At 47.7% G+C, this 25992-nt stretch overlaps 1 protein-coding gene across 3 annotated transcripts in view; it reads left to right on the forward strand.

Moving 5' to 3' along the window:
• LOC137625403 (coiled-coil domain-containing protein 102A-like) overlaps positions 1 to 25992 on the forward strand; it is a 291278-nt gene that overhangs the window by 124452 nt on the left and 140834 nt on the right. For all 3 annotated transcript variants that reach the window (XM_068356292.1, XM_068356291.1, XM_068356290.1), the window contains exon 4: positions 20082 to 20282. In XM_068356292.1, the coding sequence (XP_068212393.1) occupies positions 20082 to 20282 (201 nt within the window). The remainder of the gene's footprint in view (positions 1 to 20081; positions 20283 to 25992) is intronic.

Genomic DNA, 25992 nt, shown 5'->3' on the forward strand with positions numbered 1-25992 from the left:
GCCGTAAGACTTGAGCAAGTTTTAACTACCCACCAGTAGTTAGCAGGAAGGGGAGAGCCTGGGATAGACCTGCCACCCCGCTAATATTCGCACTAGTAACAATACGTCACTTTTCATTTCGGCTTGAAAGAGAACAGTCTAAGTATTCTCTTCCCCAAAACAACTGGCCTAAAACTTAATACTTTTCCTTTCTATTTTCAGGTGTCCTTGACGTGAGGATTAATTATATGGGTTTGTCCTGGCATAGAAGGGTGCCGTTATGGTACCTTTATGTCAGCGGCGGAGACCGATCCTCACAGCCTTTGTCCTGCATGCAGGAACCATACCTGCTCGCAGGTGTCTACTTGCACTGAGTGTAGGGAGTGGCAGCCCTTCCAGTGGCAGCGATATGGTAGGAGGCAAATAGGGATTCTTCTCCTTTGGGTCATCCTCGAAGATGAAGAAACCTTGCTGTCTGACTCTGTCGGCTCATTCCTGCCATTCTAACTCTGCTCAATTAGGCTCCCCTGAATGCAGATTGAGTATGAGTGGTGGCCCTTTACCCCCGAGACAACCTTGCGGTTAAAAAGTCTCCGTTGCTTCCCCTAGAGAAGCTGCGCCGGCTTCTGCTGTAGGAGTCTTTCTCTATTAATGCGGTGTGTCAGCTTTGGCCTTCCTTGGGGCTCACAGGTTCCCCATGTAAGGAAAGGCTTCTCGAGATCCTGCATGTGGGGACACAGTGGGAGCACATAGATCCCTCCCAAGGGGTTGATTTCAATACTCCACCTTGAGACTCTGGAGGTCTTGTACCAAAGGAGACTTGTGTCTCTGGATGTAGCCACCTCAGCCTCTGCTTGCCCACATTATGTTCATCCTGCTTTGGTGAACGGACGTGAGCAGATGCAGATAAGTACCCCCGGAGAATACTCTTTAGGGTATCCCTCCAGTGTGAGCCCAGGAACTAACTTTAGCAGAGTGAGCTGCCCGGAGGTCTTTCTAAAAGTGTTGGGCAACCTTTACGTTTGCTGGAGAGTCACCCTTTGCCAGCTGTGTCAGGGCAGCCCTCTCGCTTGCGGGAGGTAATCCATTCCGCAGCATCAGGTGTTGGACGACCTTTCCTTTTGTAGGAAAGACAACCTTCTCTTGAGTGGTTCCCCTTCCCCCGGGGCTTCCCCAAGCGTGTGCTGAAGCTGAACTCTTCCATGCCTCACTTAAGTTTTTCGGAGCTAGACAACAATGGGGTTAGGCGGCTATTCGCAGTCCCTGTCCCTCGCCATCGGGACCAGAGAATACAACAAAGGGCTTGCCTTTTTGCAGAGTCAGGTTTTTTGAAATTTGCACCCAGTGTTTCCATCTCTTACGAGGGAGAACCTTCTGTTCTGTTTGTTCGTGGAGGGTAAGGCTGCTCGCCTTTTACTTTTAGGAGAAAGAATGAGCCGGAATGCTTTTATCCAGAGCGTTCTAGTTTGGGAAGATGCAGATCCTAGTCTAGTAGAGGAATCTTGCACTCTGTTGCACACCCAAACGGCTTGCAAGATGGACGGGCGAGCTCCTCTGCCTGAGGAAGGTCTGCACGCTCTTCCGACTTCACACTATGCTCACCTTAGGAAGTTTGCCATCCCTCACTTGCTGGCGCACAAAGCTTCGTCTGTGCTCGTTCCACAGGTGAGTACTACCTCACCAATGTGCTGGGGAGAGTGCTACACGCAAGCAGTTAGCTCACCTGTAGGCCGAGTGTACACTTCATGTGCTCCAGAGCTAAGTGCAACCTTGCTAGCGTACTACACATAGGTAGTGAGACAACAAGAACAGGTAGACCCTACCTTGCCTGTACGCACGGCCACTGGTGCGTGTGCTCGCCTTGCCAGCACTCACTTATCTCTCATCATGAAAGGGGACAGCGATCACATTCTTTTGCTAATGCTACTTCGGCAGCATTTATTGTTCCAGCTTCCCACTCTATTTCGGTACGTAGAGAGAGAGCAAATGCTCATAGGCTGGCTGAGCAAGCTCTCTTCCTTAGGGAAGCATAGCATGGAGAAGAGCACAGTGATACGTCGGGTTGTTCTCTACCCTTCGTTGGCACTCCACTTAAGCCTAAGAAACACTTCAGGGCTGCACCTTTGAGTACCATTACCTTCTCGAAGGATGCACCATGGTTCGCTGAACTGGTGCAAACAGTACAGCATGTAGTCTCAGGACTGACCTTCAGCCCTCCAGTTGTACCCTCCCCATGGTACCCCTTCCATCCCACTGGAGGTTTTGAGTTTCCTGTGGAGGAGTACTCGGCCCGTTGACCTTAGGCTTAGCAGTTCCGTTAGGCAAGCTCCCTCTCAGGCTGTGCTTCACTGTCCCTCCCCTCAGTGCTCTTCTAGGTATCAGCAATAACCGAGTACTAAGGCTTCCACCAGCTCATCCTGTACGGGATTTGTTGCACCCTAGGACTAGCAGAGGTTTGAGATCTCCCAGTGAGGTCTCCTTCATGGACAACTGTAGGCTTGTGCCTATAGATGTGAAGTGTTAGGATCAGGTTCGTCCCAGCTGTGAAAGTTTCAGCTCTTCTTCCCGCTCCCTCTGGAAGTGTAAGGCAGAAGAAACCAGAGAGGAAGGAGAGTTCCTCCCTTCTCGCGGACTTTAACATCCACCTATGGGAAAGGAAGGACTCTACAACCGTACTCAAGAACTGGCTCTTGGCTTCTAAGCTTCCAGATCGAAGGGAAGGTCTTCCAGAGTCCAAAACTGTCTTCGTAAGACTGGAGCATAGTGGCTTGCCTCCAAGGGCTCACTCCTCTGCAAGGCGAAATGATGATGACCTTGACCCTCACTGCTCTCCTATGGGTGTAGGCTCTGGAGAGGATGAACCATTGATCAAGTTCTAATTGAGGACAAAGATACTGTCCTAGACCTCTTCTGTGGCACTCCCAGGCTCACCAAGACTAAGATAGCTTTGCCTTGGTCTAGAGGAGTCAGCAGTGCTAAGTAGAGGCCTTATGCTCAAGTGGCGGGAGCAGTATTGTCCTTCAAGTCCGTGAACTTGTTGTGTTTACTGCACTTCCTCCCCCATATGTTTGGCAGAGGAAGTACACTGTATTATGCTGTAATGGACAGCAGTCCCTCTCCACTTCCCTTAGATCCAGCAATTTTGGCTCTGACACAGAATATGTCACTTAATAAGCTTACCTCGTTGCCGGTGACTTTTTCTGTGGTGGAGGTTGCAAACATGGAACGGGTTGCAAAGTGCTCTTTGCTATCCGTCTATTGGTTGGACTACTGGTTGGAATCTGTGGGTTACTTCTTCAAGAACGATGACTTCTTCACCAACCAGAAGAAGGAGGTAATGTCTTCTTTCCTTCTCTGGCACCAGGATGATAGTTTTTAACTCACAATATCGTCAACCAGTGGGTCAACTGGTTTTTGAGACAACGGGACTCCGTAGTCTCAAAATTCCAGAGGCAGGTGCTTAGGAGGGAAGCGATGAAGCTTCGCAACTCCACGATGGCCGGTCCCTCCGACTTCAACGTGGAGGATATTGAGGCAGTGGCAGAAAAATAGAGAAAGGCGAGTCAGGACTTCCTTCTCCATTGGGCAATGACGTCTCACCCCTACTACTCAGTACCACTGCCAAAGCGATTGTCTACTGTCAAGTGCCAGGGACATAGCAAAGGGCCACAGCCTTCGAAACAGGCAGTTTCTAAAGGTCAAGGATCCAAGCAGCCCCTTTGATCTAGAGGCTCCAACAAGGGCCGAGGAGCGAAGAGAGAAAAACGTGGCCATTCCCACTATGGGTGCATTCCTCCTACTAGTCCACCAGTGGGAGGGTGCCAGGAGAGCAGAGGTGGATGTTCCACGGGACCGTACCCTGGTTGGTCTCCGTCCTCAGAGTGGGATACCATGTACCGTTTACTCTCTCTCCCTCCTCTGACCCTACATCCAGTGATGTTGAATTTATATGTGAGGGAATCCGTGAAGGAACAGCCCCTTCAGGCCAAAGTACAGACCATGTTGGAGAAAGATGCCCTCCATGAAGTCCGCGACAAGTCAGTAGGGTTCAACAGTTGACTCTGCCTTGTATAGAAGGCATGTGGAAGCCAGAGACCAGTCATAGACCTCTCAGCCTTGAACGCGTTTGTCCAGCAGACCTCGTTCAAGATGTAGACGGCGCAAACGGTCAGACAGGCCATCAGACTGAAAGACTTCATGATCTTGCTGTATCTCAAAGATGCGTACTGCTAGATCCTCATTCTTCCATATTCAAGAAAGTACCTAAGATTCCCCCTAAATGACAAGATATACCAATTCAAGGTGCTGTGCTGCAGCCTGTTCACAGCACCTCAGGTGTTCACTCTAATGTTTTCCCGAGTGTCCCCTGGGTGCAGAATAACGGCATTCGTCTACTCTGTTACCTAGACGATTATCTAATTCTAGCAGACTCAAAGGAAATCCTTCTCCATCGAGACAAGCTCCTTGAGTTTTGCCAAGATCTGCAGGTCGTGGTAAATCTCGAGAAGTCCTCTCTGGTATATCTATGGATGAATATCAATACCAAATTAGGCAAAATCTTTCCGTCCAAAGTAAGAATAGAGATGTTGAAACATGCAGCTCACCCATTTCTGTTGAAGGACATGCTACCAGCACATTGGTGGGCAAAATTGCTGGGATACCTTTCCTGCCTGGAGTGACTGGTACTCAACGGTCGTCTACGAACATGATTTCTTCAGTGGCAGAAGACATTTTAGTCTCAGCGCAAAAACCCTCCAAACATCGAGGTTCTGATAGGGTCAGAGCAAAAGAGAGATGTGAACTGGTGGGTGTCAGACACCAACCTGCTCAGGGGAGTTGACCTTCTCTCTCTTCCCCTTAAATTGATGCTCTTCACTTATGTATCAAATGAAGGGTGGAGGTCACACCTGTTGCACAACATGGCTTCCGGGCTCTGGTCTGAGTCTGAGCAACACTACCACTTAAACCTCCTGGAAATGAGGGCAGCCTTCCTGGCCCTCAAGCAGTTCCATCAGATCCTTTTAGGTTACTCTGTGGTGTTGATGAGCACAACACCACTGTGGTGGCATACATAAACAAACAAGGAGGTACTTTTTCACAGCCACGCTGCCATCTAGCTGTGGAAATAATAAGATGGACGGAAGATAACTCGGTATCCCTATCAGCCTGATTCATCCTGGGAGAGAGGAACATTCTGGCGGATAATTTGAGGAGGAAAACTCGTATAGTAGGCTCTGAGTGGTCTTTGAAACACCAGATAGCCAACAAAGTCTTACTTTGTGGAGTTCACCAGCATTCGACCTGTTCATGAAGTCTCTCAACCAGAAGCTTCTGATGTACTGCTCCCTAGTACCGGATCCCCAAGCAGTCTGGCAAGACGCCTTCCAACACCTATGAGACAACATGGATGTCTGTGCATTTCCCCCTTCTGCCTAGTAAGAAGGCTTCTGAAGAAGATAGGGGCATTGCAGGATCTCTCGATGACCCTAATAAATTTGATGTGGTAGCATGCAGAATGGTTCCCAGACCTTTTTCATCTGCTTACAGAAGCATCAAGGGAGCTCCCTCCACTTCCCGATCTACTCAGACAACCACATAAAAAGATATTCCACAAAGCAGTAGCTTTGCTACAGCTTCACACCTGGAGGTTATTCAGCAACTCCTCATAATGTGAGTCTTTTTAAAATCGGTCGCGAAGAAGATGGCAGGATACCTCCGGAAATCATCCGCCGTCTCTAGGCGAAGTGGTCTGTCTTTTGTGGTTAATGTCGTGGAAGGGTATCGCTCCTCTCATTGCCACTATCCCAGTAATAGCAGAGTTTTTACTGTATCTCAGGGAGGAAAAGTTCTGCTCAGTGTCGGTGGTGAAATGCTACTGCTCAGCCATGATCCTTGCCTCTAGACTTAAGGGAATTAACATTTCCTCCTCTACGGAATTCTCTCTCCTCATACGAAGTTTTGAGCGCACATGCCACAATTAGAAGTCAGACCTCCTTGGAATGTAGTTTGTATACTATGAGACCTGAAAGGAGGGTGACTTAACCTTGTAGACGGTTTTCCTGTTAGCCCTGACCGCCATGAAGAGAGTTGGTGAGCTACATAGTCTGTCCTTTGATGTTGCCCATTCAAAGGATGGGAGCAAGTGACACAACTTCGTCCCTGACTTTGTAGCTGAGACTCAAAATCCAGCTGAATCCATCTGGATTGAGAGTCTCCATTCTGTAACTGATGACCCAGATCAGCTCGCTCACCACATCTCATCACAACACTGCAGGTCGCAAAGTGAAGAGGCTGTGCTCTCACTTCCTCTCTATGATTGAGCCTTTTCACATTCATTTCGCTTAACCTTTTAGTGTTTAGTTCTCTTGTGTTTTGTTCTCAAGTCACAGTCAGTTGAGTTACTATCCATTATCTGTGAGTTATGAGTGAGTGCATTATGTCTGGTAAATCTCGGTATTTACGTTCTTGCCCAGGACAGGATACCGACTATTGTGACGTCTTTATAAGCCTGACAGACAGACAGACATCCTCTTTGTGCCTCTTGCCTAGACAAGAGATGTTCAAGGGAATCTCCATGTAAATACTGTAGGGAGTGGACTTCCTCCCAATGGGAGAGAGGCACTTCTTATTGCAGGAAACTTGATGAGATTTTCTCGCTACTGCGTCTCCTCCCAACGGGAGTTAGAGACGAATCTCATTCTATATAGTGAGAACCTCCCTTTAGTTTTTCATGTCGAGCTCTTCCTGAAACTTCATCTTCTAACGACACACACATCCAAAATAGTGCCGATTACAAACAGTGAGACCTGGATCCGGCATTTTAACAAAGATTCTTGCCTTGAGCCAGGTTCCATTAACCATGATGGAAAAGGAACAGGTGTGTTCAACAAGATGCTCCCATTGGAGGGACTCTAAGAGTTGAGACAGCTTTCCCCCTGAATCATGAAGCAACTGTGTTGGAAGAGGAAATTTTGCAATTCCCAACATGTTCTCATAAACTATATTTGCCTTATATCTATGGGGGCCCAAAGCTTAGGTCTCCTCTAAAGAGTCTTAAGGGATCTTTAGAGGCTTACGATAAGGGTGGTTGGACCGCATCTGCAGCGTCCACACCCAAAGCTTCCCAAAACTACACATTCCTTTTAACTTACCCTCTTCTTCCTTACCTACTAGAGTAGAAAAGTCAAGTAGGATTATCAAGGAAACTACCACTTGTCAGGATTCAGGCAGGATCATCGCTCAGCCAGACAAAGCTGTACTCGCCGCCATCTTAGCGCGTGAGAAGAGCCATCACACGCAACAACTTTTCTGTGTGTCAAGAATTTTCTTCATGCACAAGACTAGCTTACAATTCATCCAAGGGTATTCCCAGCATGGAGAGATCATATGCTGGTTTTATGCATGAGAATTTTTGTCCGCAACACATCAAGATTGGGTCATCCTCCCTAGAAAGTCTGGGTGGTAACCCAAACTGTGGCCCCATGGACATGAATTATGAGCATAGAATGATTGTCTGCTCAGGGGATTCCCCTTCACGTACCTTGAGAGGTAAAGATGGAAAAGAAACCTCCTACCGTACGTCTATACCAGAACTAAAGTCTGATTTAAGAGTCAACCTTACTGAGAGGCGTAGATGAGGTCTGCATCGAAGACATTGCAGAGGCCTTCCAGTCAATAAATCTTTCGCTTGTAATAGACTGAATCTGCAAAAGAAAACCCATATTTTGGCTGCACATATTGAGCTGGGAAAAGTTTCCCTAGGCGTCTCTCCGCCTCCTTATCCAGCCTCAATATGTTTACGGATAGAGAAAGGAAGGGTGTTTGAGATGAATTATGTGATTTTTATACCCTTGACAACAGGACTATTAACTCTATGGGGTCTCCTGTTCTGAGCGCTGGCACCCACCCTTTAGAGGTAAATCTTCTTGGAACCTCTATGTTGGTTTTAGAGACGCCTGAAGCTACGAGGAGTAGAAGCCTCCTCCATCACCTAGAGAATATGACTGAGTTTCTCCTAGAGAAACCTGTTTTGAGGAAAAATTGGGAGACAAGATTCAGATGCAAGCATGGAATCCTGAACTCACAGACTAAATCTCTTGAGACAAACTAAAGAAATTCTTAAAACTATTTAACAGGCAGGTTTCGGCCTCTGAGAATTCTCTTAAAGCCAACAGGTCCCCAGGGTTACCACCTCTGGTCCTGTTTGAGCAGAAAAATTTATTAGCACCCTCTGGGGCTTTTCATAACCTATTACCATTCCCAGAGAACTCAACTAGCCTAGGTCCATCCACCCAGACACAGAAATGATGAACATAGAAATACAGAATTAGCAATGTCTGCGATCCAAAGCTATTCATGGCTCGACCATTAGTCTAGAGCAATATTTCACTCTGCGACTATGGAAAATCTTAAGATTTGAAGATTTGTCACAAGCAGGTTCAAAAGCCCTAGATTTTAAACATAAAACTTACCCGCTGGTTATATAAGAATGGCTAAAGTCCCTAGACGTCCGGCAGAAATTCAAAATCTCGCGGCTATCGCAGATATGCCAGGTGTACACTAGCGCCCTCGCGATAGACAGGTCGAACTATACCAAACCCTTCAAATCTTCTCTGCCGCCATTGCTGGCTGGAACAATTAGAAATTCTCTCGCTACTTACTGTGTTTTGGACGGTTTATTTGGGGATGTACACTGTCTTTTGGTTTTGGGCTTTCGCATAATTGATTTCTCTTTCATTTTTTCTTAAAATCTTCTTTGTTTTGGATTTATTTATTTAATTTAACCTTTGTTTATGTTTTTGGTTGCTCTCTTAACTATTCAATATGGCCGACCCCTCCCCTGTAATTCGGAAGTGTGTTAAAGGTTGTCATACTCAACTTCCTATAGCTTCTGTTGACCCACATAATGTTTGTGTTGAATGTAGGGGTAAATCTTGTTCTTTTGGGGATCGGTGTGATGAAGGCTTTTTGTTAACCGATAGCGATTGGGTTACTTATGAACGTTACATTCAAATATTAGAGAGAGACAGGGTTAGGCGCAGTTCATCTCATTCAGTTGATTTGTCTGTACCTAATGTCATTGATCCTATTCCTTCCCCCGTAGTGGTAGATCAAGAACCGAAGGAGCCTTCGATGAAGGATATGTCATCAGCGATTCAGGCTCTCGGTGAAAGAGTCGAATCGTTAGCTGCAGACAAAAACCAGATTTTGTCCGAAATTAATGTGCTTAAAAGTTGTCGCACAGGCGGCCAACCGATTGTGAAAAGTGCTTCTAATGTGTTTAGTGTTGTGGAGGGTGCGTCTGCGCGATCCTGTCATTCGCCTAGCCTAAGACATCTTTCAAGCTCTCGAACCCATGGGAGAAGTAATGTCGAACGGCGAAAGGGAATGAGAGGCATCATCAATCGTGCAGACGTCCCCTCGAGCATTCCTGCTGGCGTATCACAGGTCGCTCACCCTCATCATAGAAAAGATGAGGTTAGTGTATTATCGCCTTCCTCAGATGAAGGTTCGCGTAGCGAAGTCTGGCGTCAGGCCTCTAGACCGCTTAAAAGGAAAACTCACGTGGTCATTCAGCAGCACGAATCGCCGCCGCAACAACCGAGCTGTAGTCACTGGGATTCGCCTGAGCATTTTCAGTCCCCTGAGGGTTGCTCGCCTGCGAAACTCTCTGACATGGGTTTTGAGGTGGATAAAGGTGTGGTACAGTCGGATTCGGAGCTGATGCCTGGTTCTGGTGTGACGGTTCATGGACCACCGCTTCCATCAGACTGGTGTTCATCGCCCGAAAGTGGGGAGCGATATGGAAGCGATGAAGAAGGCGATTTTCCTTTTGAAAAAGATACAAGTGTGTCGCATAAGAGCGATCCTAAATGGTCGATGTTATTAGGTATGAAACTGCAGCTCTCGTCGCTGATGCGATCTTATCGACCTGCGGTTGGCAGTGCGGTTGGGCGTCAGTCTTCCGTTTCGGACCCGTTGTCGCACAGGCAGCCTGTTGTCTCTGGTTCTGACGCGTTATCGCACGGGCGATCTCCCAATCGCAATGTTCAATGGCAGGGTGAGGTGGATGTGTCACGTCAGGGGGCTGCTACACAGCAAAAGATGACCTCTAAAACCTCCGAACGTCTTTCTTTCAAAAGCGTTGACGTTCGTCAAGCAAGAGTACGAACCGCTGAGCGGCAGGACGGAAATGAACACGGCAGCGTCAGCGGCAGGCAGACGCTGCGCGCCACCGTGACGTCTCACGACAGCCTACCTATGACACTACGGAGCGTCAGCGTCAGTGGCAGGCAGACGCTGCACGTCACCATGACAGCCCACGTCAGTCTACTCATGAGGCTGCGGAGCGTCAGCGGCAGGCAGATGCTACGCGTACCGCAACGGCACACGTCAGTTGACTCATGACAGCACGGACCGTCATCGTCAGTCAGACGCCACGCGTCATCGCGACGGCTCACGTCAGTTAACCCATGACGCCGCACGTCAGTCCACTCTTGATGATGCACATCAGTCGACCTTGACCATTCCACATCAGTTAGATGCCATTTTCCAAACTGAACGTGATGATAAACGTAAGGTTAGTGATCGCCAGATAGAGGAAGACGTTGAGCAATGCAAACGCACCCATTTCAGCACTGACGCTTCGGTTCAGGTACATTGCTTGTCTGAACAAGACACGGCTGCAACGGCTGAATTGTCAGAAAAAGAACCAGATGAAGTTTCTCTTCCAGATGAACCACTGGAAGATATTTCTGAAGGAGAAGAGGGGAAACCACCTCAAAATTCGGTGGACCTCAAAATATTAATGCTGGTTTTCACGGAACTCTTTCCAGACCACTTTACTCCTGTTGCACCGCGTTCTCCACCTTCGGAATTTACCTTGGGTAAGGCAGCAAAGGTGCCTTTGTTTACGAAGATGGTGCTCTCGCGCTCTTCTAAAAGGGCTTTGAAATTAATGGGAACATGGATGGAGTCGAAGAAGTCTCTTGGCAAAACGAGCTTCGACTTTCCTCCCGCAAGACTGGCATCCAAGTCCAGTGTTTGGTACGAGACAGGGGAAGTATTGGGCTTGGGAGTTCCTGCCTCTGCTCAGGGAGATTTTTCAAGCCTTGTGGATTCCTCTCGTCGACTGGCCTTGAGGAAAACTAAAGTGTGTTGGTCTATGACAGAGTTCGATCATCTGTTAAAAGGCATGGTCAGAGCGTTTGAAGTTTTTAACTTTTTAGACTGGTCTTTGGGAGCCCTAGGAAGAAAGGTCTCAGAGATGAAAGGTACGGACACTAGCAACCTCATTCATCTGATGTCCTGTATGGACAAGGCAGTCAGGGATGGCTCAAATGAGTTGGTTGCCCTTTTCACAGCCGGAGTAATAAAGAAGAGGGCGACTATGTGTTCCTTCCTCTCTGCGTTATCTTCTACTCTATTCCCACAAGAGTTGGTAGGGGAAGCGGCCACTGCGTTAACCCAAAAGGCTACTCATGACCTAGTGGCTAATACGGCCAGAAAATTCTGCCTTTTTCGTTTTCTTCCCGTAAACCAAAAGAAGGCACTTCAGGGGTACGATCCACCCAGCCCTTTCGTGGTAAATCTACCGGAAGAGGTAACTTCAGGTACGACGGGAAGAAGTCTAAGAAGAGAGGGATTAAGCCCAGTCGAGGTAGAGTCTGACTGCCCTATCCTTCAGACAGCAGTAGGGGCCAGTCTGAATTACTTCTGGAAGGCCTGGGAGAGGAATGGAGCGGACCCTTGGTCCGTTCTAGTGTTGAAGGAGGGATACAAGATTCCATTCTTATCAAATCCTCCGCTAGTCACAGATCCAGTGGATCTTTCACCCAGATACAGGGAGGGACCAAAGAGGCAGGCCATGCGGCTTCAAATGTCTCTGTTACTGGAGAAGGGAGCAATAGAAAGGGTACAGGATTTAAGATCGCCAGGGTTTTACAACCGGCTATTCTTAGTACCCAAAAGTTCAGGAGAATGGAGACCAGTTCTGGACATAAGTGCCCTCAACAACTACGTGCAGAACTCAAACTTCACCATGGAAATACAGAAGACAGTACTGGCAGCAGTAAGGAGGGGCGATTGGATGGTGTCATTGGACCTCCAAGACGCTTACTTCCATATTCCGATACACCCCAGTCGCAGGCGTTATCTGAGGTTCATGTACGGAAACAAAGTCTTCCAGTTCAGAGCCTTATGTTTCGGTCTCAGCACAGCTCCTCTGGTGTTCACGGAAATCATGCTGAATGTGGCAAGCATGCTGCAATCAAGGAGCATCAGGGCCTCCCTGTACCTGGATGATTGGCTTATAAGAGCCACCTCAGCCGATTGCTGTTTGAAGGACCTGCAAATGACATTGAAGTTGAGGAAAGAGTTAGGACTCCTAGTGAGTTCGAAGAAATCACAGCTGACTCCATCCCAGTAGATTCTTTATTTGGGGATGGAGATTCAGAGTCAGACTTTTCAGGCTTTTTCGTCGCCTGCAAGGATTCAAACAGCTCTCCTAAAACTTTGGGCCTTTATAAAAAAGGACGCCAGTTCAGTGAGAGAATGGATGAGCCTTCTGGGGACCCTCTCGTCATTGGAAAAGTTTGTGTCTCTGGAGAGGCTGCCCTTATGCCCCCTTCAATTTCATCTCAATTGGCATTGGAAGAAAGGGGACAGTCTAAACAGGGAAAGCATTCCCATTATGGATCCCATAAAATCACACCTTCATTGGTGGAACAACGAGCACAGACTACAGGAAGGGCTTTTGTTGAATCAAAAGAGCCCAGACCTCGTGTTGTTTTCCAACGCCTCAAACTCGTGGTGGGGAGCGACGTTAGGGAAGAAAGAGATCTCAGGTCTGTGGACGAAAGAGCAAAAAACTCTCCACATGAATCAAAAGGAGCTTTTGGCAGTACATTTGGTCCTCAAAGGCTTCGAGGAGCAGGTCCTAGGCAAGGTGGTACAAATCAATGCGGACAGCACCACAGCTCTAGCTTATATAGCGAAGCAAGGCGGGACCCACTCGTGGTCTCTTTACGAGATAGCAAGACCTCTTCTCGTGTGGGTGGAGGAGAGGAAAGTGACATTATTGACACGATTTATTCAGGGGGTCAAGAATGTGAGTGCGGACAGACTCAGCAGAAGAGATCAGGTTCTCCCCACAGAATGGATGTTACACCTGGAGGTCTGCAAGAGTCTGTGGCAATTATGGGATCGTCCCCTCGTAGATCTTTTTGCAACCGCAAAGACGAAGAGACTGGAGTTGTACTGTTCGCCAGTGCCAGACCCCGAGGCTTTTCACATAGACGCTTTCCTGATGGATTGGTCCCACATAGAGGTGTATGTATTCCCACCGTTCAAGATTCTGTACAAGGTAATGCAGAAGTTCGTGTCACACGAGGGAACCAGGATGACTCTGGTGGCTCCGTTCTGGCCGTCAAGAAGTTGGTTCACAGAGGTACTGGAATGGATGGTAGATGTTCCAAGAAGCCTTCCCTTAAGACCAGATCTTCTCAGACAACCTCACTTGGCAAGAAAGCACCTAAACCTCCGAGCTCTACGTCTGACTGCCTTCAGACTATCGAAAAACTCGCAAGATCTAGAGGATTTTCAAAGAAGGCAGCCAAGGCTATTGCGAGAGCAAGGAGGTCTTCTACCATCAGGGTGTATCAGTACAAGTGGGAGTTATTCAGAGAATGGTGTAGAGCTAACTTGGTGTCTTCATCCAGTGCCTCTATAACTCAGATTGCCGATTTCTTCCTAGATTTCAGAAATAAGCATAACTTCTCTTCCTCAACAATCAAGGGTTACAGAAGTATGTTGGCAACGGTCTTTAAGCACAGAGATTTGGACCTTTCCAACAATAAGGACTTGCAGGGTCTTCTTAGGTCTTTTGATACCTCAAAGAAAAGACAACCAGAATTGCCTGCCTGGAACCTGGATGTTGTTCTTAAATATCTCATGAGTGACAGATTTGAGCCTTTGCACTCGGCCTCTTTTAAAGACCTAACCTTGAAAACGCTGTTTCTGGTTAGTTTAGCCACAGCTAAGAGGGTCAGTGAGGTTCACGCCTTAAGCAGGAACATTGGTTTCCGAGATGGGAAAGCCATATGTTCCTTGCAGCTTAATTTTTTGGCCAAGAATGAACATCCTTCCCGTCCTTGGCCTAAGTCTTTTGAGATTCCTATTCTCTATGATATTGTGGGAGAAGAGTTGGAGAAAGTGCTCTGCCCTGTGAGAGCATTAAGGTTCTATTTGGACAGAACAAAGAGTTTGAGAGGCAACTCAGAGGATCTGTGGTGTGCTGTAAGAAAACCTACTCTGCCCATGTCAAAGAATGCCTTATCCTTCTTCATAAGGCTCTTGATTAGAGAAGCTCACACCCAGTGTGATGAGGCAAACCTTAGGCCCCTCAAGGTTAAGACACACGAAGTTAGAGCGGTAGCGACTTCAGTGGCTTTTAAACAGAATCGTTCTCTGCGAAGCATAATGGATACAACTTTCTGGAGAAGTAAATCTGTATTCGCATCACATTATTTGAAACATGTCCAGACTCTCTATGAGGACTGTTACACGTTGGGACCATTCGTGGCGGTGAATGATCTACCACTACGTTCCCTTTTTCCTAGTACCCTTTCTTTCTCTTGGAACTTGTAAATTTTTATGGTTGTATGTGGAGATGGGTTGTCAGTCTTCCGCTATCTGTTGTCTGGTCAAGTGATCAATTTGTTCCTTGAGTGCGCCCGGAACAAGGGTATTAGTTGAGGTCCTGTCATGTTATAGGTTATGGCACCGTTTGACAGCTCTTAGAGATCTTCAACCCCCTGGGTGGACCACTGGATCTCGTAAGGATAGCAGACAGAATGAGGCAGAGAATCATTGCAGTCAGCTTCCTTATCAGGTACGAACCTCTTAAGTTGTTTAATGTAACCCTTAAGTGAATTTCCAATTATGTTGCTGTCTCTGACCCACCACCAAGGGTGTCAATCAGCCATTCTTATATAACCAGCGGGTAAGTTTTATGTTTAAAAATGATATTTTCATAATAAAATAAATTTTTGAACATACTTACCCGCTGGTTATGTAAGTTAAAAACCCACCCTCCTCCCCTCTAGAGACCATGGGGCATGGAAGATCTGAAGGGTTTGGTATAGTTCGACCTGCCTACCGCGAGGGCGCTAGTGTACAACTGGCATATCTGCGATAGCCGCAAGATTTTGAATTTCTGCCGGGCGTCTAGGGACTTTAGCCATTCTTATATAACCAGCGGGTAAGTATGTTAAAAAATGTATTTTATTATGAAAATATCATATTTCTTTCACTTCAGACCATTCCTCTATGGGGAGCTGTGTCTTACAAAGACATGACGCAATCTTGGCCAGATGCTGGAAACAACTGACCCCTGGAAAGGCATTAATTCTGAGAAATTTGGATGTGGTGAATTTTCCCCTATCTGTTCTCCCAGACAGAGGTAGAGTCAGCAATAGTAAAGATCACAAGATGGGAACAAACTACCTCAGAAGGAAGAGAGACAACAACTGGTATGTCTGCCTCTTTTCATCCACAGAAAGACTTGTGTAAGATACATCCATCTCTTAGTTCAAACTACTCAGACCAAGGGAGAGACTTCCCCTCCCCCTGAAGGTTCAACGGCTCCTACTTGTAATAGGTGCGTACCTGGACATACCACAGGCAGGGAGTGGACGTTAAAGTGGGGGAGGAGATGGTAAAATCGGTAGAGGACCATTCTCTGAACATTTGATATAGCATGTTCAGAATATAGATTGCCCCTTTTCTCTCCTCCCCTACCATGGTTAGTCCAAATACGCATCTACTAACTATGTGTTGAGGTGGATATCTCTGGCCGTTAGTCAAAATATGCCTCCACTAACTATGTGTTGAGGTGGACATCTCTGGCCCTTAGCCCCCTGTGTTAGACATCCTCTTCCGCAAGAGTATTCTAATACTGGCTGCGTGCAGGGGATGAACCTGGTTCAAGTTTCCAGTTCACTCAACCGTATCGTAGGAGATGGGATTTCTTTTGAATCTCCCTCCTCTTCTTTATTTTGTAATTGCCATAACAAATAGTGAATATTTGTTTGCAGGCTGTTGGTCACCAAAAGCTCTGGTGAGGTACCAACTGCAAGCCCTTACCAAGCCTATCTCAAGGAAGATCTTTACTACCTTTCGAGAAGAGGACTACTGTTTCAAATCTATACTCCTGTCTAGATTCAAGATTGTGACAGGATAATTAGGTTATGGAAGTATGAACCCCTTTTATTCCCTAGAATATGGAAAGGAGCCAGCCCTAACCGGTGATGTTCAGATGTCTGACCATAAACCGGCACCTTTCTGGTTTTCTTAGAAAGTACGATTATCCCCAAAACCAGATTTGAATGACAGAACATTATTTATTTGGGAAGATATTTATTCGTCCTGAGAAGCGATGTCTCCACTAGATACGAGAGTATCCTCGGGGCGAGTGGTGTTTAGCGTCAGAGGACTATGAGAGTGCAGAACCCCTCCCTGGTTAGAGGAACCTTGGCTTACCATATCCCTGGAAGTAGCATGACTTTTAGAGCGGTAAGATATAGCTTTACTCCAGTCAGGAAGCCTGGCATGGAGGTTTACAAAAAAGCCTAGACCAGATACTCCCTAGCATGAGTGATCATGACAATCTGTGAGTACAAACCAGGTATGGCCAGGAGAGCTATATCCTCCTAACTAGGCTTTGCCTTAAATGTTTTCCTGTCATGAATTATTTAATTTTGCCACACTTCTTGTTAGCTACCGTTTCAACATATATTATGATAATGGCCGACGTTCTCTTCCCTTGGCTCAGGAATATAAGACCAGGAGATCCAAGGGAGTCAGATGGACACAACTACTTAAGAAATGACTATTGGGTCTGGAACTTCTCACGATAAAACTGAGAAGACAGCCAGACCGAATAAAGAGGGCTGCAAAATCGGTAACTCTTAGACAGTCGCAATGAGTTTGTCTGACACGTCACATAGGAATCTAACTGGCGTCTTCCTTGGGAAGAGTTAGTCAGAAAACGAGGACTGCTCAGGTCGAATAGAACCCTTGCTTGGGATTATTCTAGAATTGGGAGCTTTCCAAGACCATGTCTTCTAGATTAAGGTATATTTGACACTTTAGAAAAACAGATCCTGGCTCGATTATGAAAGTTCAGATCTAGTTCTAGATCTTGAAGCAGGTTCTTTTTTGAGATAAGTAGAACTCTTCCCCCCGGAAGAGCTATCGATGCTCTCGTTACCAAGGTTTCTGAAGGGCGGACCTCTCTCATAGGAGTAACTCCCCCCTAACTATTGAGTTGGGAAGAAGGGACTAATTATATCTGAAGATTATCCTCACAATCCTAGACGGAAGGGCTTCTTTAGTCCAGGAGCTGACTACTTTTTCCTTCGACTTCACTACCAGCCAAGTAGAACAAGCCTACTTACACGGTCCTTTTTTCTTGGAAACACAATTCGGAAAATACTATTCTCATTTTGGTGATGAGAACCAGATCCGGTGAATTTCATTTGGAATTTTTCACGATCTTGCTTCCCAAGAAGTCCATGGATGAACAGTGTGCTTCGACCCCTCTTCCCAGGGATACTACATAGGGAAGCCTCTAGGTACGAAAATTTCTGTATACAAAAAACTCATTTTACAAAATGCCATACGAAGATTTTTTTGCCTCATATTACAAAAAGATGCTCAGGATGCAAAACAAAATGCGCCTAGAATTTTAAATCATGTTACATGTAAAACACAACTTATTACATGACAAAATGTTACGAAAGCCATTCTGGTATGAATTAATTTCGTATCCTGAGGTATTACTGTATTCCAGTCTGTTGGCGCTGTCAGATCAGAAGTGAAGTTCTTCATCGTGAACATGACCTAACATGAAAACTCACTATCTTCAGGGGAAGAGTTGCCAGGGACCCTTCCTCAATCAAGTGGCATCAGTGAATCTGCCTCCTTTTCCGTTTCTGGTTCTATGAACAAATCCAGACTCTGGATGGAAATAATCTCAAGTAAACTCTTTCACAATATTGTCTCTCAAAGAGGTTCCTGATCACAAGACTAACTAGTTATTCTGTCCCTTAGAACAGTGCGAGTTTCTGATGGAAGAAATAGATGGGACTTATCACACCCTTTTGATCACGAGCTTTGACCGTTCTGGAAGAAAGTAGCCATTAATGCTTTCTCTCTTTGAGTTATGGAGACTATCAGAAGAATCTATGCATCCTAAGGGGACTCGTCACTAGGGACCCCACCTCGAGCACATGATCTAGGTGGACTTGCCACAACCTTAGAATTCCACAAAACCATTCTCTAATACTAGTTACCAAGACCACCTTGTTTGCAAATTTTGGATGCTCCCAAAGATTGTTTTCAGAGATACAGTCTCTCTCTGATAGAGAAAGGCTGTTGTAAGAACCTATGCATTCTCAGTGAAGTGTCGCTACCCCACTCCCCCTTTGAGCACAGGATTCTTGTGGATTTGACACAACCTCAGCATTGCCCGAAACCACTCGGGAATACAAGTCCTCAAGCTGGTGGATGGAAGAGAAAACCCATTTTTGGACATTTATCTTAAAAGGTGGCCCATTCAATAGGCATTATGATGGCAGCACAACAAATGACCTGTCTGTCTACTCTCACGGGACATTCAGCCCCAGTCCTAATTATTATCATCATTATTTCCAAGAAAGAACTCTTGAGGCGGATAATGATCTTGATTGGAGTTGAAGCCTTCCTTGGGTTTTCACCCCAATGCAATTAAGTTTGCCTCAATTTCTTTATTATTTGATGATATACTTAAAAATTGCCTTTAAAGTAACATTTGATGTTCATACTACTTCACCCATGGCGAAGATTCCCTTTTTGGTTTTGAATGAGCAGTCTTGCCTCTTTATGAGCCAGCTACTATGTTCTATGGCAGTTCTCTTTGATCATAGTGATTGTATCAGAAAAGTATATATCTTAACTTCACGAAGACTTCATTCCTGAGGAGAATCGGAAGTTTGCCCATGTCTCTTTATGAGTCGGCTACACCGTCCTCTACGATTCATGGCAACCTCTTGCTATTGCTTATAGTAATTAGATCATTCAGAGAGGAAGGTTTTCATCTCTTAACTTCACGGAGACTTCCTCCGTAAGGAAGACTCCCCATATGAATGACTCAGAAGTTTGTATCAGTTTAGGAATAAACTACAAATTTTTATGCAATTTGGGATTTTCATAGCTAGACAAACCTGAGTCATTTATCAAAGGTCCTGGCTCAACAGCTCCGCAAGTCTTTGACCAGGTAATTGCTGTGAAGAGACGTGGTGAGCGTGCGTCTACTTTCTCCTTGCGAATGTGATGCGTTTATTGAACCATGAAGTATGGTGAAATCACCCAAGTTTTTGTTTGGCTAGTCAGAGAAAACATGATCAGTAGTAACCCATGTAAATGACTTGGGTTTGTATTGCTAGGAAATTAAATATTATATAAAATTTGTAGATTTTCCTAAACATGTAAACCTTGAGCTACTCTTTATTTACTGTACACATACTGGTCCTGCCATCACCTTCCTCTAAGAAGTCCTGCCTGAAATTTCAAAGTGACGTATTGATACTAGCGCGAGTGTGAGCGAGGTGGTAGGCCTTCCTACACCTCGCTTGAAAGTTTTACGGATAGTTTCAGCCATCGCCAAAATATAACCACTGTAAATAGCTCAAGGTTTTTATAGTTAGGAAAAAAGAAATTATTTCCATATTTGTCATTTTTTCATTGTTAGGATCTGCAGGTACATAATAGTGAGGAAAAGAAATGGAATACCATAGTAGATATTATGTTGTAACATTTGATTTTTGACTTCAGTGCCAGTTTTGGGTACAGATATCAACAGGAAAATTTTGGATTTTAAAAGGAATGATTGTGATTTATTGTAAATACAGTATTAGATGTACAAAGGATGTATTTTATCACTATACAGAATTGTAATTAGTATTGTTAGTATTCAGTTTAGTTAGACCACCAAGTGCAAATACAGTACTCTATTTCCATAATTCTAACTTTACTTATTTTTTAAGCTGTGTGTTTTGTTTTAGGTTAGAAGCGAACGCAATAAAGCTCGGGAAGAAGTGAGAATTCTCCGAGGACGTCTAGAAGCTTCGCAAAGAGAGACCGGCGTCTTGCGAAGGGAGAAGAACGACTTAGAGTCTCAACTAGCTCACTTATCTGGGTCGCACGGAATACGATCAAAGAAAGACGATATGATTAATAAACCCCCTCCAGATATAAGGGACCAAGTGAGTAGTTCTTATCCATTATTTATTATTTTAACTTGTGTGGGAACTCACTTGGCATAAGTTTTTTTCTCATTTTATATTACAGGATTTAATGACATTTATTGTGTGATTTATGTTAGTAGACGGCATATTATATTATGTTAGCTGGGTCAGATTATAAATTTGTTCCGTAACTGAAATACAAACCACGCTATTTAATATGGGTAATTACTTTCGGCGTAGCTGAAATGACGAGCCTTTAGAATTTTAACAAGGGTTTACTACCCCACCGCTAGTTAGCTCACTTTGGTATCGGCTCGGGTGCTAGACGGACGTGTCCGCTGTCACCCTCGCCTTACTGACAGCCATTTTGACTGATCTTTTGTTTGCTCTTTCTTTTCTACAGAGTGTTTGTGAAGTTGGCCTCTGTGATGCGGAAGTGTCCCGGTTTACCTGACCGCCCTTGTGGGACTTATATGTCGGCGGTCGAGACGGACCCTCACACCTTATGTCCTTTTTGTAGGGGCCAATGGCGTGATAGAGATAACGTATGTGGTGAGTGTGGGGAGTGGTCTACTTCCCAGTGGGAGAGGTTTTCCCGGCACCGGAAGAAGTCCAAAAGGGATATTTCTCCTTCGAAGAGTTCTTTGAAGGGGGAAAAACCCAAGGCTTCTTCTTCCGTGCCCCAAACCTCCTCCGAAGCTCCCACTTGATCGGTTTCTTCCGAGAAACTGTCAAGTGGTTGCGTAGGCCGCAGTTCTGTTGACTGATCTCGGGATTTTGGAGAGGGAGTTGCCTCCCATAGCGAGGCAGCTCCTCCTCCTCCTCCCCCGGGGGAGGATATTAATTCTGATGTTAATGTTAATGTGTCTAACCATGATTTGTTGCAGCTTTGGGCTTCCTTGGGGCTTCAGGGTTCACCCTCCAAGGAAGCCCTGTTTGTCATGATCAAGTTGGGAGCAGTTGTCAAACAGTCGCCGACTTTAGCATAGGTCGATCCTCTGTCTATCGTCGACGTTGTTATGGCAGAGGCTTCTGACGAGTTAGGTCAATCCTCTGCTCCTGATGTAGCTGAAGGCTTAGCTCCCCCCTCCGAACATCCTTCGAGGGAGGAGCTAAGTCCAACGGTCTCTCCTGCAGGTGATTCTCCCCCTTGGGGGAGTTCACTGACAGAGACTCCTCTTCGGAGGACTGCTGGTCAGCTTGCTGATCCTACAGCCCCCAGAGGGCGTATAAGGTGCAAAGCTCGCCTTTCTCTTCGCCGTAGAGGCCTTCCCTCGCCCCACAAGGGCGTAAGGAGGCGCCTCTTCGGCTCGTCATCCCCGCAGTCCGCCGCAGAGGAACCTCGTCGTCGATCACCGACCCTGCCAGCTACATCCCTGGACCTCTCTGCAGATCATTCGCGATCTCCTTCGGTGGAAGGTCGTCCTTGTAAAGGACGCACCGACCTTCTTCCCGCAAGACCTGCTGACTTGCCTTCGCCGTTCCCGGCTGCTGATGCGCTGTGGGCGCCCACGCATCCCGATTTCAGGCGGGCATCGGTCCCTTAGGGGCACAAGGGACTTTCTCTCCTAAAGACTAAGTCCCTTACGCGCCAGGTATCCCCTGCGCGCCATCGATCTCCTACGCGCCAGTGCGCAATTGCGCGCAATTGCGCGCAAGCACGTTCCAGTTCCTGTTAGAGTGCGCCAGCGCTCTCCTGTGAGTCAGCTCTCACCTGCGCGCCAGTGCTCACCTGCGCGTCAGCGCTCACCTGTGCGCCAACGCTCTCCGGCCCGCCAGTGCGCCACTGCGCGCCCTCTTCCTGGTGCGCTCCATGTGCGCCCACGATCGCCTACGCGCCAGCGTTTGCCTACGCGCCAGCATTCTCCAACGCGCCAGCATTCTCCAACGCGCCAGCTCTCGCCTGTGCGCCCACGTTCTCCTGCGCGCCCACGATCTTCGGATCTGGGCGCAAAGGGGAAGGTAATCTCTTCCCCTGTTCGTCGGCGCTCGCCAGCATTGACACCTACGCTCCATCGCGCGCCCTGCACGCCCACAGATTGCAGTCCAAGATGTGCGCCCTCTTGCGCGCCCACGCACAAGGGATATTTCCCCTGCTTGCGCGCGCCCTGTGTGTTCGCCTTTACAGGGTCATCATGATCCTGTGCGATCTTCGGAACGCTCGCCCGCGTGCCATCGCCTACGCGCGCCTGAGCGCAATATAGGCAGATTTTCATCGCAGGAGCGCCAACGCGACCACCAGCACGATCGCCAACGCGATCCCACGCGCGAGGCTGTAGGACGACGAACGGCTAGGTCACCGTCATCGCTCACCCCCCCCCCCCCCCCCCCCCCCCCCGCACCCCCGCACCCCCGCAAGTGCAGAACAGCGCACTCGCCGGAGGGAGGGATTTCTCCAGATAGGTCTAGGAACTTGCCTTTTTCTTCTTTTCAGGCCGCTTTGGTAACTCCTCCTAGGGATCGAACGATCCCCTTCCCTCCAAAGGGAGTTTCTGACAGCGCGACTGTCAGTCGACAGCCCTGGTTCGGGTCCCTCGACAGAGCGGTCGTATAGGCTTTCAAGCCTGTTCTCTCTGAACTGGGACACAAAGCAGTGGCAGTCTCGACTCCCCTAAAGAGGAAGAGAGGAGGAGTGGACGTGGTAACTTCTCCAAGGGTGAAGTTGACTCCTCGGAACTCTTTGAGGAAGGTTCCCTCCCCCCCCAGACTTTCTCTCCCTCCCCTTCGGACGAGAATTTCCCGTCCTCAGGGGAGTCCCGTGAGGTGAGACATTCCCCCATCGCACCAATGAGGGAAACCCCACCTCGCGCAGAGAAGTCCTCTCGGGTAGGGGTAAAGAAGAGCCTCCCACCATCACTTCTGGAGTCCTGTATCCCTCCCAGGAGGGAGTCGAAAGACTCCAAGACAATTCCGAAGTCGTCCTCGAGGATTAGACCAGAGCCAACCAAGCCCTCGGAGAACGTCCACGAGTCCCCCCAAGAAGAGCCTTTGGGGACAGGAGACTTCGCTGCCAGCCCTTCAGGAGGGGAGCTTCAGGAGTCAGAACACGCTTTCTGACAAGTTCTGACCCTTATGAGGAATCTCAACGGGTTCTCGGATCCAGAGATTCCTCCTCGTGAGGGCAAGGACACGGTCCTGGACCGAGTCTTTGGTACTCAGAAACCCGCTAAGGCCAGTGCGGCTTTGCTTTGGTCCCAATGGGTTAAGAGTGCCACAGATAAGGTTAAGGGCCAGCTCTCCGAGCTTGCCTCCTCCAGCCGGTCGAGCGCCGGGAACAAACTCCTCCCGCTTCCTTGTGTCCATCAGAGGAGGTACTTCGAGATCATGGAAGAGACTTGTCTAGCTCTTCCTTTGCACCATTCTTTGGAAGAGCTTACCAAGGGAGTCCCTCTCGAGAGACTCTCCACCCGGCAGGTGGCTTTCTCGGCTACGGAGATCCTCAGCCAGGAGAAGGTAGCGAAGTGTGCCATGCAGGCAACTTCGTGGCTGGACATCTGGCTAGGGTCTCTTGACATCCTGCTATGATCCGAGGATCTATCCAAGGAAAGGTCCAGGAAGGCCATGGAGACATTTCTACTCTCAGGCACTCGTACCATCGAGTTTCTAGCCCACCAAGTCTTGAACTTGTGGGCTAACACCATCTTGAAGCGTCGAGATGCAGTGTCTGAGAGGTTTCACCAGAAAGTCCCCAACACCGAGATAAGCAGGCTCAGACATTACTCCATCTTAGGGAGAAACCTGTTTGAGCCTAAGGACATGGAGCAGGCAGCTGAGAGGTGGAGGAAGTCCATCCAGGACTCCCTCCTGCAGAGGGCTTTAACATCTAAGCCCTATAAGCCTCCAGCAACCTAGCAACCACGTCCTACCAAGACGACAAAACCGGTAACGGCATTAAAGACAATGGTGTCGAAGCCCTTTCATGTCAAAGACAAGAAAGGCAAAAAGTCCTCAAGGGGGGGGGGGGGAATCCTAGAGGGAGTGGAAGAGGCCGCAAACGCTAGGATTGGCAGTCCCCCTGCATGTCCACCAGTAGGGGGATGCCTGCAAAGTTGCGCAAGCAGGTGGCAGCAACTCGGGGCCGATTCCTGGACGATTTCACTAATCAGTCAAGCATATCGCGTCCCGTTCATAACATCTCTACCTCCCCTGACAGCGGATCCAGTGTCGTTGAGCTCCCTTGCTTCGGGCAGAAGTCGAGATCATGTTGAAGAAGGGCGCTCTCCAAGAGGTCGTCAATGGGTCCCCGGGCTTCTTCATTCGACTCTTTCTTGTAAAGGCGTCTGGAGGCTGGAGACCAGTCATCGACCTCTCAGCTCTGAACAGGTTTGTCAAGCAGACCCCGTTCAGCATGGAGACGGCAGACATGGTCAGACTTGCAGTGAGACCTCAAGACTTCATGTGTACACTGGATCTGAAGGACGCGTACTTCCAGATCCCAGTCCATCCATCTTCAAGGAAGTACTTAAGATTCTGCCTAGACAACAAGATCTACCAGTTCAAGGTGCTGTGCTTCGGTCTCTCCACAGCACCTCAGGTTTTCACCAGAGTGTTCACCCTGATATCGTCGTGGGCACACAGGATCGGCATCCGTCTCCTCCGTTATCTGGACGACTGGCTGATCCTAGCAGACTCGGAGTCAACCCTTCTTCGACACCGAGACGAACTTCTGAGACTTTGCCAGGATCTAGGGATCCTAGTAAATCTCGAGAAGTCTTCTCTGCTCCCTACTCAAAGACTGGTATATCTAGGCATAATAATAGACACCAATCTCCACAAAGCCTTCCCATCAGACGACAGGATAGCAATGCTGAGGAGGGTCGCGAGTCCTTTCCTCAGACGAGAGAACTCCCAGCCTAATCGTGGTTACATCTCCTCGGTCACCTCTCATTCCTGGCCCGTCTAGTTCCCAACGGTTGCCTCAGAATGAGATCTCTTCAATGGCGACTCAAGTCCCGGTGGAGTCAAGGACACGATTCCCCGGATGTCATGATCCCGATGGGTCCTGCGGAACGGTCGGACCTTCAGTGGTGGGTGACAGACGAGAACCTACGAAAGGGAGTGGATCTTCTTGTCCTCCCCCCGGATTTGATGCTGTTTTCGGACGCTTCAAAGAAAGGGTGGGGGGCCCACGTTCTAAACCACAGGACCTCAGGCCTATGGTCAGAATCAGAAAAGTGCCTCCATATAAATCTGCTGGAGATGAAGGCCGTATTCCTGGCTCTTCAACAGTTCCAACAATACCTGGCGGGTCACTGTGTGGTGGTGATGAGCGACAACACCACAGTAGTGGTTTACATCAACAAGCAGGGAGGTACCTTTTCAGAGCAGCTATCCCTTCTCGCAGTAGAGATACTGAGATGGACCGAAGTCCATTCGATCCCACTATCGGCTCGCTTCATTCCAGGCAAGAGGAATGTGCTCGCCGACAGTCTGAGCAGAGCGTCTCAGATAGTGAATACCGAGTGGTCTTTGGATCATCTAGTTGCCAACAAAGTCCTGACTTTGTGGGGTTCCCCAACTGTGGATCTGTTCGCGACAGCGTTGAACTTCAAGCTTCCGCTGTACTGCTCCCCAGTCCCGGACCCCAAGGCACTCTGGCAAGATGCCTTTCAACAACGGTGGGACAACATCGACGTTTACGCCTTTCCCCCGTTCTGTCTGATGAGAAGGGTACTCAACAAGACCAGAATATCGGTCAATCTCTCGATGACCCTAATAGCTCCGCTAT

Source organism: Palaemon carinicauda, chromosome 32 (genome assembly GCF_036898095.1).
Source record: "Palaemon carinicauda isolate YSFRI2023 chromosome 32, ASM3689809v2, whole genome shotgun sequence".
Lineage (NCBI taxonomy): Eukaryota > Metazoa > Arthropoda > Malacostraca > Decapoda > Palaemonidae > Palaemon > Palaemon carinicauda.